This window comes from Periplaneta americana, chromosome 14 (genome assembly GCF_040183065.1).
Source record: "Periplaneta americana isolate PAMFEO1 chromosome 14, P.americana_PAMFEO1_priV1, whole genome shotgun sequence".
NCBI classification, from domain to species: Eukaryota; Metazoa; Arthropoda; class Insecta; order Blattodea; family Blattidae; genus Periplaneta; species Periplaneta americana.
Genome location: NC_091130.1, coordinates 31413255 through 31431342, shown reverse-complemented (window position 1 = coordinate 31431342; position 18088 = coordinate 31413255). Strand labels below are relative to the sequence as shown.

At 34.7% G+C, this 18088-nt stretch overlaps 1 protein-coding gene across 1 annotated transcript in view; it reads right to left on the bottom strand.

Moving 5' to 3' along the window:
* Window positions 1–1354: 1354 nt before the first annotated feature.
* The window catches only part of LOC138713244 (purine nucleoside phosphorylase-like), a 32145-nt gene continuing 15411 nt past the window's right edge, over window positions 1355–18088 (bottom strand). The window contains exons 2-6 of the mRNA XM_069845186.1: window positions 16096–16190; window positions 11423–11601; window positions 9319–9494; window positions 8150–8340; window positions 1355–6479 (exon numbers count right to left, since the gene is read on the bottom strand). Coding sequence (XP_069701287.1) covers window positions 6265–6479; window positions 8150–8340; window positions 9319–9494; window positions 11423–11601; window positions 16096–16190 — 856 coding nt within the window. The 3' untranslated portion in view covers window positions 1355–6264. The remainder of the gene's footprint in view (window positions 6480–8149; window positions 8341–9318; window positions 9495–11422; window positions 11602–16095; window positions 16191–18088) is intronic.

Here is an 18088-nt window from a genome sequence, read left to right as displayed (position 1 = left end):
ATCACAAATGCCAACCACACCTACAGAGACATCAACACAGACATTGAAATACTGCACATCCAACCAAAAAAGCCAGAAACTAAACACACTAGAACAATATGAAATATACAGATACACGAAAATACACCCCAACGATATTCTCAACACACAACTCGATTTCAAAAAACATACACTCTTTGACTCTACACTACGAACGCACCCACACAGGAAACAAGAGGCGCCAAGACCAACAACGACCAATTCCGAAGATGACCGAAAATAGATCGAAACATGTTAACAAGGTACGTTGAAATTTAACACAAGAAAGCCCTTATCATACATATTCCGAGGTAGTTATTTACAAAGGTTGAATTTTTCAGTTCAACCTGCTTGAATAAATGTACAATAATAATAATAATAAAAAAAATAATAATAATAATAATAATAATAATAATAATAATAATAATAATAATAATAATAATAATAATAATAGCAATAGTTATAATAGACGACGGATTTATTGCCCACATTACCATAGGAATAACAAAATAATAACAGCAAAACAAAGAAACAGAGCAAAAAGATTCCGTGGCAAAAAAAGTTTGAGAAACTACAACTCAAATCAACACAAAAAACTCATTGCTATGTTAAACAACAGGTTAGTGAAAAGAGTAGGTATACTACTGAATACCTCAACATAGAGTCCTCTAGGAAGATCGAAGCTATGATGAAAGAATGTCACTGAACCTCAGAACTGAAATGAATGGACACACAACAGGCATTAACTTTCAGCTTTCAGACGCAGCTATATCAAATGTGATGCCTATTTAAATTGGAAAGAAAAAAAAAAAGTATGTAAGAAGGCAAATCTTGCTGAACCTTTACAACAATTAACAATAGAGACTCAACACAATTTATTCCTAAAATGAGTGGCAACAGTTTACACAGGAAGACTTCTCAAAACAAGCGATGAATTGGTAAGATATGTTGTTTACTTAGAACTCTTCACAAGACTTCGATGAAACTTTAAAGAGCAAAATAAGGTATTGGACCTTAAGGAAGGCAGGAGGATATAAAATAGACAAAGGACAAACCAAACTTCAACAATATACAAAAGGCTATCAATAACAAGAGTAATTTTTTATCTGCAGAGAAGCTCACGCACACTCACCTTCATTATTAGAACTATTTCACCAAAGATGCGTGCTCTAATAATAATTATTCATTAAATATAACTGAGATATGACTGCAAAGAGTGACTTAGAAATATACTTACAGACATTCAATATGTCAGAAATCGTTAGCTTTGAAGTCATTATCTATTTAATTTAAATAAAAAAAACTCCGTGTATTCATATTTAAAAAAAAAACGTCATAACTGTATGTATCTTTATTTAATACATTATTTTCATAACCAAAGGAGAACTGCGAACTTACACAAAAAGCAAGTGTCTTTGTCACTTAATACAATCTTTGTTTTCCCTAATTATAAATATTAGGAGCGTGAATGAGGAACTTTCCAAGTTTTGATAAAGTTTCAGAGAAAACCTATGTTGAAGTGACCATAATTAGGCTCAACTTCGTAATCCATATATACCCAAGCCATTGTAACTGTGCATTTGACTGTTGTTACTTACGTTGTCAACCATTAACCATGAAAAAATTGAAGAACGCTGTGTCATAGCCATCAGAACCAATAAAAATATACTGATATTTTATTGTACGGTATCTTCTCTGCCTTAGTGCAACATCATAGTATATTGTGAGGAGGAAGAGAGGTAGTAAAAGTTTGTACTAATCTGTGATAAAATTATGTCTAAACTCTCACCTTACAATCAAGCAAGTGACTAGAGCAGTGAAATGAAGAAACCAGATATCTTTTGTTTTGTTTTTCAGTACTCTGATGGCTACTACCAAGATCAGCCACTCGAAACTCAACAGATACTAGCAGAGATGATGATGTTTTCTAATGGCCGCAATTTGGAATCATTTAACCCATTTTGCTTCTTGCTTCCCAATAAAGTTGAGAAAAGTTATTTTCTTGTGCTTCCTTGTTCAGTGCAGACACTAGCAGAGATATAATGCAACATCTGTAGCATTTTCTATCACCAACTGCTGGTATGCAGAGTGTTGCTGTGTTGTCGATTTGCTACATGCTGTGTTACCTGATGTTACTAACACATGCGTCATTTGTGTGCTGTAAATAATTTGTAGTGCTATTGGGAAATGTCGCAAAAAAAGATGTCCATCAGAGAATGATAACTCATAGAGTGAGAATCCTTTGCGTGGATGTGGAACATCAAATAATCAGGCGTCAGTATTGATGTGAAGAACTCTTCAGTCGTTGTGTAGTGGACACTGTGGAAACATCGCATCTCTCGCTACCAACATTACACAAAGCTGTCAAGTGCATAGTTACAATGGCTTGGGTATATATGTAAAACTTGTACAAATAGCAATCCTCAACTGCCTATTCAACGTTTGTTTCAGATATACTTTGAGGGGTTCTTCCCATCTTTAAGAAGCTTAGAAGTTCTTCCTGAAAGAAATATTGTATACAATATTGTAAACTCAACTTCATCCTATGATGTTATCTTACTCTTTGGCTGCCAATATACAATATTATTTGTCATACTCCTGAGGAAATTCTATTTAAATAAAATGGGAATGTTCATATTAAATAATTGTTTAAATTATTAATACTTAATTTCTGAAAGTTTTCCATAGTTTTCCATTTTAATAATGCAAATAGTGTTTTTCATGAGTTCTGCCCTCATAAAACAGAAGACCTTAACTCCACTTTTTTAAAATTGAGTTAAGGTCATTTTCTTAGCCAGAGGACGTCATATTACAAGATAAAAATGCCTCATTTCACATGCAAATATTCTAAACCGAAATTAAATTTGGCTTAACTCCATAATTGTATTACACTATTACTAATTTAAAACGCCTCAAGTCCCCATAATAAATCAAATAACCATGGAGTTAAGGCATTTCGTTTTAGAAACTGAACTTAAGGTTATATGTTTTATGGAGTACATTGTGTACATATAAAATCTGTTGGCATTGGTAATAAGGTGAGGTGTTGTATTTTATTGTGTTGTTAGACCTTAACTGTTATTTTTAAAATGTACAAAATAACGTGAAGACAAACTAATTTATTACAAATTATTTGACTGCAAGCAAGCTGGCTAAACAATAATTCTGATCATAAAATTTTTCATTTCTTTGCAGTTAAGGGGAAAGAGCTACAGGAAATCTCTTTTCTCGTATTATTTTAGGTAGAGCCTCTATTTCCATAACATAGTTTCATATCAATGTATGAAAACTTTTAAATACAACATATTCAATTTTGCCCTTTATGGTACAGTCACAGATATAAAAAATACAAACAAAATGCAGTATTATAAAGAAAATTATATACCTGCTCTCAAGAGCATCACAGAATCACAAATCTTGTCTTAAATTAAAGCTAGAGACTGCTAATCAATTTTGTTTGATGGTTTTTAGAAATTTTTATTTTTTATTTTTCATTTTTATGAACAGAAAGAAAAATTGCACATTTATTTTTAACTTAATCTTTAACTTGGAATTTGACAATTTCCTCTTACAGAATTACCCATGTATAATATGAGAATATGCCCTGAAAATTGTATTCAATTATCTCCATTACTGTCTAAAATATTACATACAGTGAAACCTGTCTAAAGCGGCCATCCGAAGTTACCTTGTAAAATGGCCGTTTTATCAGGTGGCCGCTAGATTAAGGTTGCGGTTTTTTTATGAATCAGCATGAAAATACTGAATTTCACTGACTTTTTAGGACTGTACGCGTACAACAATCATGCATATTAATATCAGCCTTTTCCATTCTTGCAACTAGCATTTTCAAAACTCGCTTGCAGTATCTCAGTTTAAATGACTGAATAATACCTTGTTCAAGGGGCTGGAGGTGTGATGTCGTATTTGGAGGAAGAAACACCAATTTCACGGATCACATTGCGATTTTGTCGTTTAATCTTCGAATTGAAATTGCATAGCCAATTCTCAAACAATGATGATGCCATCCAAGCTTTATTGTTGGCAGTCCACTTCACCTCCAATAAGCCCATGTCAATATTTTTCAAACATTTCGGTTTTAATGATTTCCCTATCATTAAGAGTGGTTCCTTTTCTCCTGCAGCATTAAAACAAAAGAGCAGGGGTATTCTGTCTTTTGCCACTTCCCCCCTTTATACTCTTTTTTCTTAAAACTTAAGTTTTGTTAGGGAGGGCCCTGAATAAAAAACTGTTTCGTCAACATTGTAAATGTCTCTAAGTTGATATTCCGCAAGAATTGAAGGCAGTCTATTTTTTCCATTCTTCAATAACATTGGTTGCAATGTCACCTCCTTCACCAGACACAGAACGAAATGCAATGTTAGCCGTTTGCTAAAGCACTCTAACCACCCATTACTAGCAACAAAATTTCTTACATTGAGTTCTTTGGCAATTTCAAGAGCTTTCTCTTGAATCATAAGCCCACTTATTGCCAATTTCTTCGCCCTCGCACACTTTAACCATTCGTAAACGAAATCATTCACATTACTAAACAGCGATTCTCTCTTCCTCCCATTCTTTTAATATTTCATCTTTATTCTTAATTATACCGTTTATTTGTGTCCTTCCACATTCGAATATTTCTGCAATTTTTCTCGCAGATGTTCCCTTCTCACTTTCTTCAATCATTTTTCGTCTCACCTCTAAACTTAACACCACTCCAAATTTATTGTTAGACATGATTTCTCTCTCAAACTAACTTCACAGTTCCTCTGAATCAGGTGAATGAAAAGAAGAAAAATTCGTAAAAGCTGGTCCATATAGAGAAAGATAGAATGAGGAGAAAAAAGATTTTAAAAAATTCGAATGGTTAACTACCTAAAACATACTGTGACATTTACGATAGAAAATGTCCGTGTTTCAATCCTTAAAAAACGAGTAAGAATTTATAGCTGTGCAGGGTCGGAGTGGAAAGTGACAAAAGAGTCATAAAACAGTAACCAACTAACCCCAAAGATATGGAGGGTGTACTGTTGTACACTTAGCTATTGCTTCCTGTCCTCCAACCATCGAAAAAATAGGTCATACAGTATCCGTGAAAAGATTTTTTGTTGGACAGTGACAGTTATAGTCAGGTTCCAATCCAAATAGACCCCGGCCGCTGGCCGGCGCATGAGGTGGCCGTTAAATAAAGAGAGAATTGTATTGATCTTATGGAAAATCCAATTGGTTCCAGAGAAAATTGGCCTTTTGGCCAGGTGGCCGTTTAAATGAAGTGACCGTAAAGGCAGGTTTCACTGTATTAAATGTTGGTTGGTTGGTTGGTTTTTTTTTTATTTTATTGTGTTATTTTACGACGCTGTATCAACATTTAGGTTATTTAGCGTCTGAATGATATGAAGGTGATAATGCCGGTGAAATGAGTCCGGGTTCCAGCACCGAAAGTTACCCAGCATTTGCTCGTATTGGGTTGAGGGAAAACCCCGGAAAAACCCTCAACCAGGTAACTTGCCCCGACCGGAATTCGAACCCAGGCTATCTAGGTTGGTTGGTTGGTTGGTTGGTTGGTTTGTTGGTTGGTAGCCAATATTAAATGTTGACAAATGTAAAGTAAACAAACTCCGAATATTCAAGGGGACGGAGCACAGCAGATGTTTAAAAATGGCGTAAAATCAATTATTTTCTTCCTAACGACCTTGAAATTTCGTCAATACTATTTTAAGTATTTTTAGGTTAAAAATAAAACATGTTAATTTTGACATATATTTGGTCATTCCTGTAGGTCCTTCCCCTTAAGGTATATTGACAGGAAGCTACCGGTAGCCTTGTCTGTAATAAATCAGATAGCCCTAAGTCCATTATATTCTAGTTTTTGGACACACATATGATTGTCTTACAGTGCAGGCTATGTTGTGGTTTTACTGTTTTTCTCTGTCCTAATTATCTTCAAAGCAGTCTTAAGGTATTCATATTGAAATATAAAGCAAAAGAATTATTTTTTTAACCATTATGAGGGCAGATGTTGCTTTTTGCACAATAAATTTCAAATTGTGTCCGCAACCGACATTTTGATTTTACCTGCCCCTTCCCTCCAGAATAACATTTTAGGATGAAACAATGTGAATATTTTTCTTGTTTATTACGTGCCATAAAATGATTGGTCACGATCTGTTATTCTGTTTTCATTTGTACAATAGGCCTATTTAGTAGAGTCCTTAAAAAAATGCTCAAGTATAAAAATGGGTTCTATGTTGGTTGGGATTTATGTATATGAAGAACCATACGGGAAACAAATTCTTTCAACATTCCTTCCTTGTTCCTCCCTGTTTCTATTACTTCTTCGTGGTTGGCCACATCGTCACAGTCGTAGGTTGTGATGCACACATTGGTGATGAGGCTGAAGGCGAACACTGTCATTCCACTGTGACAGGCTACGATAACTTCATGGGCTGTGCTCATACCTGTTGAAAAAGAAGTATTTGCAAAATACATATTACCGGTACTATATTAATTTACGCTTTACCTGGTGTTAATTGGTCTATGTTGTGTTTTGCCACTATAGTTTATCATAGAATATTATCAAGATATTTCGTTTCAGGAACAGATTTGTGGAAACTCTTGTAAGGAGATGTGCTCACAGCTTGCTCTTGATGTCAGAAAGGAGCTGTTTAAAATGTATTACTCTGTTACAGTCAGCATTTAAAAACTGTGATTGTTATTGTCGTCATTATTAATAAAATTTATACTTAACAGATAAGTCATCTGTTGGGATGAATGTTAAATGTTATGTTTTATTTAATGATGCTCGCAACTGCAGAGGTCATTTCAGCGTCGCCGGATGTGCTGGAATTTTGTCCCGCAGGAGTTCTTTTACATGCCAGTAAATCTACTGACATGAGCCTCTCGCATTTAAGCAACCAGGTCGACTGTTGGGATGAATAATGCATATTCGGGACTAGAGTTCAAATTCCATCTTCAACTGTAATATTTAATTTTCTTTATTCATTTGTTATTGTTACAACTTTCATTAATTGAATGGTGTCCCTACATCTCAATACTGCTATTATTTTCTAATAATAGTGTTATTATTTGATCAATATTGTATGTTTATTCATAATATGAGAGTGAGTATAACATTAATAAATTACATGGTGTTAATTCATATTAATATACAGCATTTAAAAATAAATGTCATGTCATAATCATTTTGTTCATAATTTAACCTTTTTATTGATTTTGCATTCATTCATTCATTCATTCATTCATTCATTCATTCATTCATTCATTCATTCATTCATTCATTCATTCATTTTATTCCATAGATCTTACATGAGCAATGAAGCTTTAAGATGTGGAACAAGTCAAAATTTTACAACATTACAATTACAATTTTTACAAATTTTTATAGTTTTTACAATTTAGTAATTTTCTACAATTTTTACAATTTTGTGCAATTTTTTACAATATTTTGGCGAGATGTAGTGAGATGAGGTGAGGTCCGAGGATTCGCCAAAATATTACCCGGCATTTGCCTTTTGGTTGGGGAAAACCTCGGAAAAACCCAACCAGGTAATCAAATCAAAGGGGTTGATGCCAAGGACTCGCCATAGACCATCCGGCTTCAGTCCCACGGCTGTATATTTCATAATATTCTAATTGTATAAAGCCGTTTATTGTCTGTATTTCCCAGTAGTATTTCAGTGGAGTTAAAAATGTTACAAACTTCTATAATACGTAATATGACTTTCAGTAACATACAATTGTACACTTCGCTTAGTGTACAAAATATATTGATGGAATAACAGCTATATTGCCCGTCAGATAGTAAATTTATAAGCGGAATTATGATGTACCGATAACATTTTTGTTCCTCCTCCACAGTTTGCAGATTGTAACATAGACTGTTATTCGGTCTAACACTTAAACTATAGAAAATAACAATAGCAAAATAGAACTATATTCCTCTTTGTAGGATGTTATAAATATGAGACATTGTGTAAATACATACAAGAAAAATGTCTCTCAGTTGATTAAATTATATTCTCAACACACACAAACAGCAAATTCAATTACGGTTGTTATTAAGTATTATAAAAGATGACAGTACTGTGCAGAACGGAAAATAGCTTACCAACAGCATCAATTCCAAGAACTTTCATTGCACGAAGCTCTGCCACAGTTTCATAGTTAGGTCCACCGAGGCAAGTTAAAACTCCTTCATGAACATGCTTTTCGATTTGCATTTCTTTCGCAATCTTTTTGGCTGCTGCCCTCAAATTATCATCATATGCTCTGCTTATTGCAGGGAATCGGGCTCCAAACCTTCAAATAAAAGGAATAATAATAATAATAATAATAATAATAATAATAATAATAATAATAATAATAATTACATCAGCTTCTTGTCTATGCGGATGACGTGAATATGTTAGGAGAAAATCCACAAACGATTAGGGAAAACACGGAAATTCTACTTGAAGCAAGTAAAGAGATAGGTTTGGAAGTAAATCCCGAAAAGACAAAGTATATGATTATGTCTCGTGACCAGAATATTGTACGAAATGGAAATTTATTCTTTGAAGAGGTGGAAAAATTCAAATATCTGGGAGCAACAGATATTTGAGGAGGAAATTAGACACAGAATAAATATGGGAAATGCCTGTTATTATTCTGTTGAGAAGCTTTTATCATCCAGTCAGCTGTCAAAAAATCTGAAAGTTAGAATTTATAAAACAGTTATATTACCGGTTGTTCTTTATGGTTGTGAAACTTGGACTTTCACTTTGAGAGAGGAACATAGATTAAGGGCGTTTGAGAATAAGGTGCTTCGGAAAATATTTGGGGCTAAGAGGGATGAAGTTACAGGAGAATGGAGAAAGTTACACAACACAGAACTGCACGCATTCTGTTCTTCACCTGACATAATTAGGAACATTAAATCCAGACGTTTGAGATGGGCAGGGCATGTAGCACGTATGGGCGAATCTAGAAATGCATATAGATTGTTAGTTGGGAGGCCGGAGGGAAAAAGACCTTTGGGGAGGCAGAGACATAGATGGGAAGATAATATTAAAATGGATTTGAGGGAGGTGGGATATGATGATAGAGACTGGATTAATCTTGCTCGGGATAGGGACCTATGGCAGACTTAAGTGAGGGTGGCAATGATCCTCCGGGTTCCATAAAAGCCAGTAAGTAAGTAAGTAGTAGTAGTAGTAATAATAATAATAATAATAATAATAATAATAATAATAATAATAATAATAATAATAATAATAATAATAATAAAAATAGGCCTACCTCTCATCATTTGGACCCCTAAGAGGATTGACCCCAGCTAAACCCAAGAAGTTCACGTGATCCTTAACAACCATGATATCACCAGTTCTGTAACTTTCATGCAGGCCACCAGCAGCATTTGTTACTATCAGATGATTCACTCCGATCATGTTCATCACTCTGACAGGCATTGCACACTAAAAAAAAGGGGGGGGGCAAGAGCATAATAATTCAATAAAACAATTTGACCATGGCCAGCAGTTTTTTAAATTTCCGGAATATTATTCTCAAACTGTTTAATGTCTAATAAATAATTTAAAGCCATTTTTCAAAATTATTATACATTTTTGCGTTTCTCTCCCTCCATCACCTCAAAACTACAATGCTGATGTAAGATCTCTGGAATACAATAAACTAAATAAAAAGAGACTTTATTTGTATTTAATAACACTTTCAACTGCAAATATCGAAGTTCAACATGGACAAGAATCCATGTTGAATCTTTCGTACACTACTTTTAACACTTTAATATAAATAATTGATTAAATGGCGATCTTACTCGTGTTAATTACGTAAGCATGTGCGGCTTACATGAGCCAACAACACTACAATGAAGAAGTGAACACAATCAAATACATAGCACAAGAAAATGGTTACAACCCAAACATAATAGACATCATAAGGAAGACAAAACAAAAACTCAACAAACACAAAAACACAACACAAACACAAGAAATACATCACACTAACATACGAAAACAAAAACACACACAAGATCGCATCCTCATTCAGAAAACAGAAATACAACATAGCATACAGAACAGAAAACACACTACAAACAACACAAACAAATAAATACAACCACACATGCGTATACAAACTCACATGGAATAGTTGCGACAGTTTCTACACTGGACAGACAGGCAGATCTTTCCAAACTCGATACAAAGAACACATTAAAGGAATAACCAGAGGACACAATACATCTACATATGCCGAACACATAACTAATGCTAACAACACATACAATAACATAAATACAGACATGGAAATCCTACACATACAACCCAAAAAACCAAAAACTCAACACACTAGAACAATATGAAATACACAGACACACTAAAACACACCCTAACCAAATTCTCAACACACAGATCAATTTCAGAACACACACACTATTTGACACAACTCTTCATCACACGAACGCACCCACACAACAGGCAGCGAAGTTGAGATAGCGCTGAGATCTAGTAGGCACTTTCAACTGCAAATATCGAAGTTCAACATGGACAAGAACACAAGAAATACATCACACTAACATACGAAAACAAAAACACACACAAGATCGCATCCTCATTCAGAAAACAGAAATACACCTTGCATACAGAACAGAAAACACACTACAAAGACATCTCAACACACAAACAAATAATTACAACCACACAGGCGTATACAAACTCACATGCAATAGTTGCAACAGTTTCTATATTGGACAGACATGCAGATCATTCCAAATTCGATACAAAGAACACATTAAAGCAATAACCAGAGGACACAATACATCTACATATGCCGAACACATAACTAATGCTAACAACACATACAATAACATAAATACAGACATGGAAATCCTACACATACAACCCAAAAACCAAAAACTCAACACACTAGAACAATATAAAATATACAGACACACTAAAACACACCCCAGCCAAATTCTCAACACACAGATCAATTTCAGAACACACACACTATTTGACACAACTCTTCATCACACGAACGCACCCACACAACAGGCAGCGAAGTTGAGATAGTGCCGAGATCTAGTAGGCTCTGAGGATGGTGTCAAGTAGCACCGAAACAGCTGTAAGCCGCACATGCTTAGGTAATTAACACGAGTAAGATCGCCATTTAATCAATTATTTATGGACAAGAAATTACAACTAAAGACTTATATTTTATTTTATTGCCCTTTAAAATTCGCCTTCAGCCAGCTTTGGACCTGTGAACCTGAGATTCTAATGACAACCTAACCTAAACAACCGAGGATTACAACATTTTATAATGTAAGGTATCTTAGGTATAAACTTCATTTATTTAGCATCGATAGAGTCTTTACACTTACCTTGCAGATTGAATGCCCCTCATAGTAATGGAAGCGTCCCTGCATACACATTACGGGCACCCCTTGCAATAGACCGAACACCATTTGACCCGCATGTCCTTTCACTGTGGAAGCCGGGAAGTGGGGGATAGTTTCATATGGAAAGCAATCCTTACCCGACAATGATTCTGCTACTGGCCCTGTGAACATCAGTATTAAGAATTAGACAGACATTGTTGTTTTCAGATAAGTTACTTATATTTATCAGGCTTACTGTTCAGTCTGCACTTATAATGTGATAAGTGTAGACTGACATTATAAATGTAGACTGAACAATATACCTGATATATTCAATCAGTATTAAGGTCATTTATAGAAATTTGCTTTTTTAGAAAGGCTGAAAATAATTGAATAAAGGAAATTGTCATTATACATAATTTATATGAAAACAAAGTAGCCTATTCCTAATCTTATTTAATTGTCGAGTAATTTTATTCACTGCCTTTGTTTCAACTACTTCTGAATCTTGTACCAGACCTTGATAATGTAGGCCTACTGTACTACACGAAATTAAAGGTGAGGTAAGAATAACTAGTTAAACAATAAATTGCTCTTATACGCAGGGCTGCCGACAGGATTTATTGGCCCCTGTGCAATATTGTGCTCGGGCCCCGTTGAAAAAAAAAAATGACAAGTTACCAATTATTCTGACCATAATAATTATTTGCAAAATAAATAAAAGATAACCCCATACACAGATACGAATCTAAAAATATAGCCTACACTTTTGTTACATTGAAAACTTTTAGCGAAACTTCACATTAGCACAATATATGACATTCATCACACTTCTTTTTCATTAGGGCCTACATACGAGGCATGTCCATAAAGTAACTTTCCCACTCGTCCCACAGCTAGCAAACCATATGTCGCACAAAGCGACTGTGTGTACATGATAGAGTAATGTCCTGGCATGGCACATGCGCTAGCAGAACTTCCTGAGTGCTCTCAGTAGCTTCGTTGCATTGGTTGAAGTTGGACACTCCTATTCCAGCTCCCGCCGAGTGTGAAGTGCGGTCAGTGATAAAGTTTTTGAATGCACGGGGCATAGCGCCGATTGAAATTGATCGTCAGCTGTGCCAGGTCTATGGGCCTAACGTCATGAGCAAGCAGATGGTGCGTTGCTCCACAAGGTCGTCTGTGATGATGGTTGGCCTTCCACTGCACTCCTCGTCATGCACATTTTGGCGTCCTGCTGAAAATTGTCTACAGTAGCAACGCACCATCTGCTTGCCCATAGACCATAGATGATCGCTCTTCAGACTACGGAGGCCAAGGTTACTCAGTCTTTCCTGACACATTGTTACTCTGAATACATTTTTATTTCCTTAATTTTATTTGAAGTTGGTGTGAAATTGAGCGTTGCTAGTGAAGGTGCAGAAAATAAACTAATCTCAAGCCCGTCTGTTCAGGTTGTTAAAAATGAAGACAGTTCATACTTAGAAGTGAATAGCCTACTGATGGCTGTGGCTGTCTAGAAAAAAATTCTGATAACAGTAGTACTGAATCAGAACAAGCAAACAATAGTAAAAATGATGTGTTAATATGTGCAAGTGAAATAAATTTACCCACATCAGTTCCTAACTCTGAGTCATGGAAAAGTAAAAAGTGGCAGACAAATTGTAAGTGTCAATGTATTGTTCGAAAGAGTACCCCCAACCTGCCTAATAACCTTCCAAGTGATGGAACAAGAGCCTTTCCAGTATTATTTTCAAAACTCAAGAATGAAGAATGTGTTCCCAGAGACTGACTAGTGTGGAGTGAAACAAATCAGTCACTGTACTATTTTCTCTGATTTGTTTCACTCTACGCTAGGCAATCTCTGGGAATACATTCTCCATGGTTGAGTTTTGAAAATACTGTAATACTGTTTTTGGGGAGGCTCTTGTTTTCGAACAACACATTCAATGACACAATTTGTCTGCTACTTTTTAGTTTTCCAAGGAGGTCAATTTCACACCAACTTCAAACAAAGTTCTACTCCCTTCCTTAATATGTTCCAATTTTTCTGTCCCTCCTTGCGCTTCTCAACTCCCGACTTATGCTTCTACTTGTCCATTGTCCACTGGTAACACTAATGAACAGAATTTACTAGACAAATGACAACGAAAAGACGAAAGTTTCGTCACGAAACATACTATGTAGGCCCTACTGAAAAGGAAACGTAATTCTCCGGCTTGGATTTGGGAGAGTCCACTAAGAGGGCAAGCCAATTGAACGTTTTTCGATACAAGCGACAGGAACATATTTCAGGCAAATGCCGGAGATGTTAAGTGTCATGTCGATGATTGTTAACGTGGGAAATCGATATTCTATTATATAAAAGTTAAACATTCATATAATGAAGTGGTAATTTGTATTAATTCTACTACTATTGGTTAATATGCCACATTCACGTAAAAAATGTTCTTACAGAATTTTTTAGTACCTGTATGTATCTGTGAATAACTATTTGTGATAATAAAAAATAATTACACTCACTTAATCTGACGGGCCCTTACTGCTCACGGGCCCATATGCACTTGCCCCCTTTGCTCCCCCTTCTCGGCGGCCCTGCTTATACGTATTAGAAACTACCATCGAAATATACCGAAATTGACAGTTTTTTGTGCCTACAGATACTATGAGTATATTACTACCAGAAATAATTGAACAAGAATGTAGTGACAATACCTATAAACAGAATTCCAGAGAAATTAAGAAAGCTACACTAAAAGGTTGAAAGGATAATGCCTGTCCAACAAACAAGAACAACATAGAATAAAATAGGCCATGGTGATTTTTTCGATATTCCTTAATAAAATAAAAAATATATAGTGTAATATTACGAAGCCTTATTCTCTGTTTCTATTTCCATTTCTTAAGGAATAATCCGAACAGAAAGTTACAGAATATCTCAAGCAGGAGACCTAATGTAGACAAAAGTCAATTTCTAATATTGGTTATTTTACGACTGCTATGGTTATCTAGCATCTGAGTAAGATGAAGATGATAATGCCAGCAAAATGAGTTCAGGGTTCAGAGTCGAAAGTTACTCAGAATTTGCTTTTAATGGGTTGAGGGAATGTCCCCTGTCTCTGTAATATTCAATTTATACTTGGATCATATCATTAGAGTCTGGCTTCAGAAATTAAAAACCACCAAAAAAACTAAAGTTACCGGTACTATTTGCTTTGTGCCCATGGCTGACTAGCAGGTCTACGAAGTAACTACCTGGATAACAAAAACATTTATAATAATACTGTACAGTTTTTACCATAGTGTCTTATCAATAACGCAGTTTTACCATAGTGTTTTACCAATAATGCAGTTTTTACCATAGTGTCTTATCAATAATGCAGTTTTTACCATAGTGTCTTACCAATAATGCAGTTTTTACCATAGTGTCTTATCAATAATGCAGTTTTTACCATAGTGTCTTACCAATAATGCAGTTTTTACCATAGTGTCTTATCAATAATGCAATTTTTACCATAGTATCTTACCAATAATGCAGTTTTTACCATAATGTCTTACCAATAATGCAGTTTTTACCATAGTATCTTATCAATAATGCAGTTTTTACCATAGTGTCTTACCAATAATGCAGTTTTTACCATAGTGTCTTATCAATAATGCAATTTTTACCATAGTGTCTTACCAATAATGCAGTTTTTACCATAATGTCTTACCAATAATGCAGTTTTTACCATAGTATCTTATCAATAATGCAGTTTTTACCATAGTATCTTATCAATAATGCAGTTTTTACCATAATGTCTTAGTAATAATGCAGTTTTTACCATAGTATCTTATTAATAATGCAGCTTTTACCATAGTGTCTTACCAATAATGCAGTTTTCACCATAATATCTTCTCAATAATAATGCAGTTTTTACCAAAATGTCTTACCAATAATGCAGTTTTTACCATAGTGTCTTATCAATAATGCAGTTTTTACCATAATGTCTTACCAATAATGCAGTTTTTACCATAGTATCTTATCAATAATGCAGGTTTTACCATAGTGTCTTACCAATAATGCAGTTTTTACCATAGTGTCTTATCAATAATGCAGTTTTTACCATAATGTCTTGCCAATAATGCAGTTTTTACCATAGTATCTTATCAATAATGCAGTTTTTACCATAATGTCTTACCAATAATGCAGTTTTCACCATAGTATCGTATCAATAATGCAGTTTTTACCATAGTGTCTTACCAATAATGCAGTTTTTACCATAGTGTCTTATCAATAATGCAGTTTTTACCATAATGTCTTACAAATAATGCAGTTTTTACCATAGTATCTTATCAATAATGCAGTTTTACTATAGTATCTTACCAATAATGCAGTTTTTACCATAGTATCTTATCAATAATGCAGTTTTTACCATAGTGCCTTACCAATAATGCAGTTTTTACCATAGTGTCTTATCAATAATGCAGTTTTTACCATAATGTCTTACCAATAATGCAGTTTTTACCACAGTGTCTTACCAATAATGCAGTTTTACTATAGTATCTTACCAAAAATACAGTTTTTTACCATAGTGTCCTATCAATAAGACAGTTTTTGCCAGAGTATCTTACCAATAATACAGTTTTCACCATAGTGTCTTATCAATAATGGAGCTTTTACCATAGTATCTTACCAAGTCCTGAGCCACAAATTATGCCAATCTTTGGTCTGTATCGCGTGTTCTGAAGTAGGAAATCTGATGCCTCTTGTATATCTTCGTAAGTATAACTGCAATTGAAAGTTAAAAAAATTAATATAGGCGTACAGAAACTTTTTTTTTTGCTTAATTATCTGACAATAAAAATTCCTTATCCACTGATTGAGGTTCTGGCTGATATGTGCATCTATTATCAGGCAGTACAGCTTACTTGACAATATGTATCAAAGGAAGAACAATATTTATGTGTCAGAGGAAGAACATTGTATGCATCTGTAGTCTGGTGTCACTAGCATTACCACCTTCACTCAGACGTTAGATAACCATTGCAGTTGATAAAGCATCGTAAAATAAACAAATTTAAAAATAGGTAGAGACATAATTCGAATAAAATGAAATTTTAACACATACTAATTAATATATTTATGCAAGTTAGAAAAACAGATAGAAAAATATAGCTTCATTCAGGGATTTTTGTCCTTGCAAAAAGTAAGTAGATAGACTAAAAGCGAGTTACTCAGCACTAATGGCGGACTTGGTCGCATAGGTCAGGCCGCACAGTTATAAAACCCAACAGTTCCTTCTTATCTTGTCCGGGTACACTCCTACACTCTGTCTTAAAATAAAATATTCTTCCACACCTCCTGTTACTAATCACTACATCTGTTGACTAAACAATGTCATGATGACTTATATTTTCTTGACATGAGTGTCCCTCAGCTTCGAGCATAGATATTATTTTCATTCTTCCTCTTCACTCTTCTCCTATGCACATTTGTGATTAAATTTATTTCTTATGACGCAACACTCAGCTCGCTCACTAGCCAAACAAGCAAAGACAAGGGCCAATAAGGTTGAATCGAGCTAGAAATCTATAGTGCATGAAGAGAGACAAAAAATTTAAAATAATACCGGTATCCTAGAGAAAGTACAGAACAGGAAACATGCGGTATTATACTTGAAGATGGAGAGATCCTTTTGAGGACGAAATCTGACGTCTTGCCTAATCTACAATAGAAAAAAATAAAAGATCCTTGTTATTGTTGTTTTTGGGAGAAGTATTTTCGTATCTTCGTAAATTTATTGTCTGTAGACTTAGCTAATATTATTTTAGGATGAACTATTTGCTTCTTAAATTAGCTAGGTAGACAAGAGGGATGAAGTTACAGAAGAATGGAGAAAGTTACATAACGCAGAATCGCACACATTCTATTCTTCACCTGACATAATTAAGAACATTAAATCCAGACGTTTGAGATGGGCAGGGCAAGTTGTATGGATGAATCCAGAAATGCATATAGCAGTGGCGGCTGAAGCCATTTTGAGTAGTACCAGAACATTAAAGTCAAAAACGAAAAGTGACGATGATGTATCATTTTATATCGTGAATATTTAATAATAATAATAATGATAATAATAATAATAATAATAATAATAACAATAATAATAATAATAATAATAATAATAATAATAATAATAATAATAATAACCACGCGAAGCTCCATCGAATGGATTACAAAACACTTCTGCGCATGCCCACACAGAAGTGGTTGACAGCTGGCTTGAATGACAAAAGTTATGTTATACAGCAGCGCAAGAGCGGGCGACCGGCGAAATAATGGCATTGTTACTCTGACACGACGCGGAGCGGTAGTTCAAATCGATGCTCTGCTGGAATCATTGCATGATAAATCCATATTTTTTTATAATATTTGTGATCATCTAGCCCTCTGAATGAACAGTTAAAAATAAGGTTTAATTATATTTTATTTAGGCAGTGCCATGGCACGAGGGCACTACCCCTAAAGCCGTCCCTCGGATATAGAGTGTTAGTTTGGGAGGCCGAGATGTAGATGGGAGGATAATATTAAAATGGATTTGAGGAAGTTAGGATATGATGCTAGGGAGTGGATTAATCTTGCTCAGGTTAGGCACCGATGGTGGGCCTATGTGAGAGTGACAATGAAAC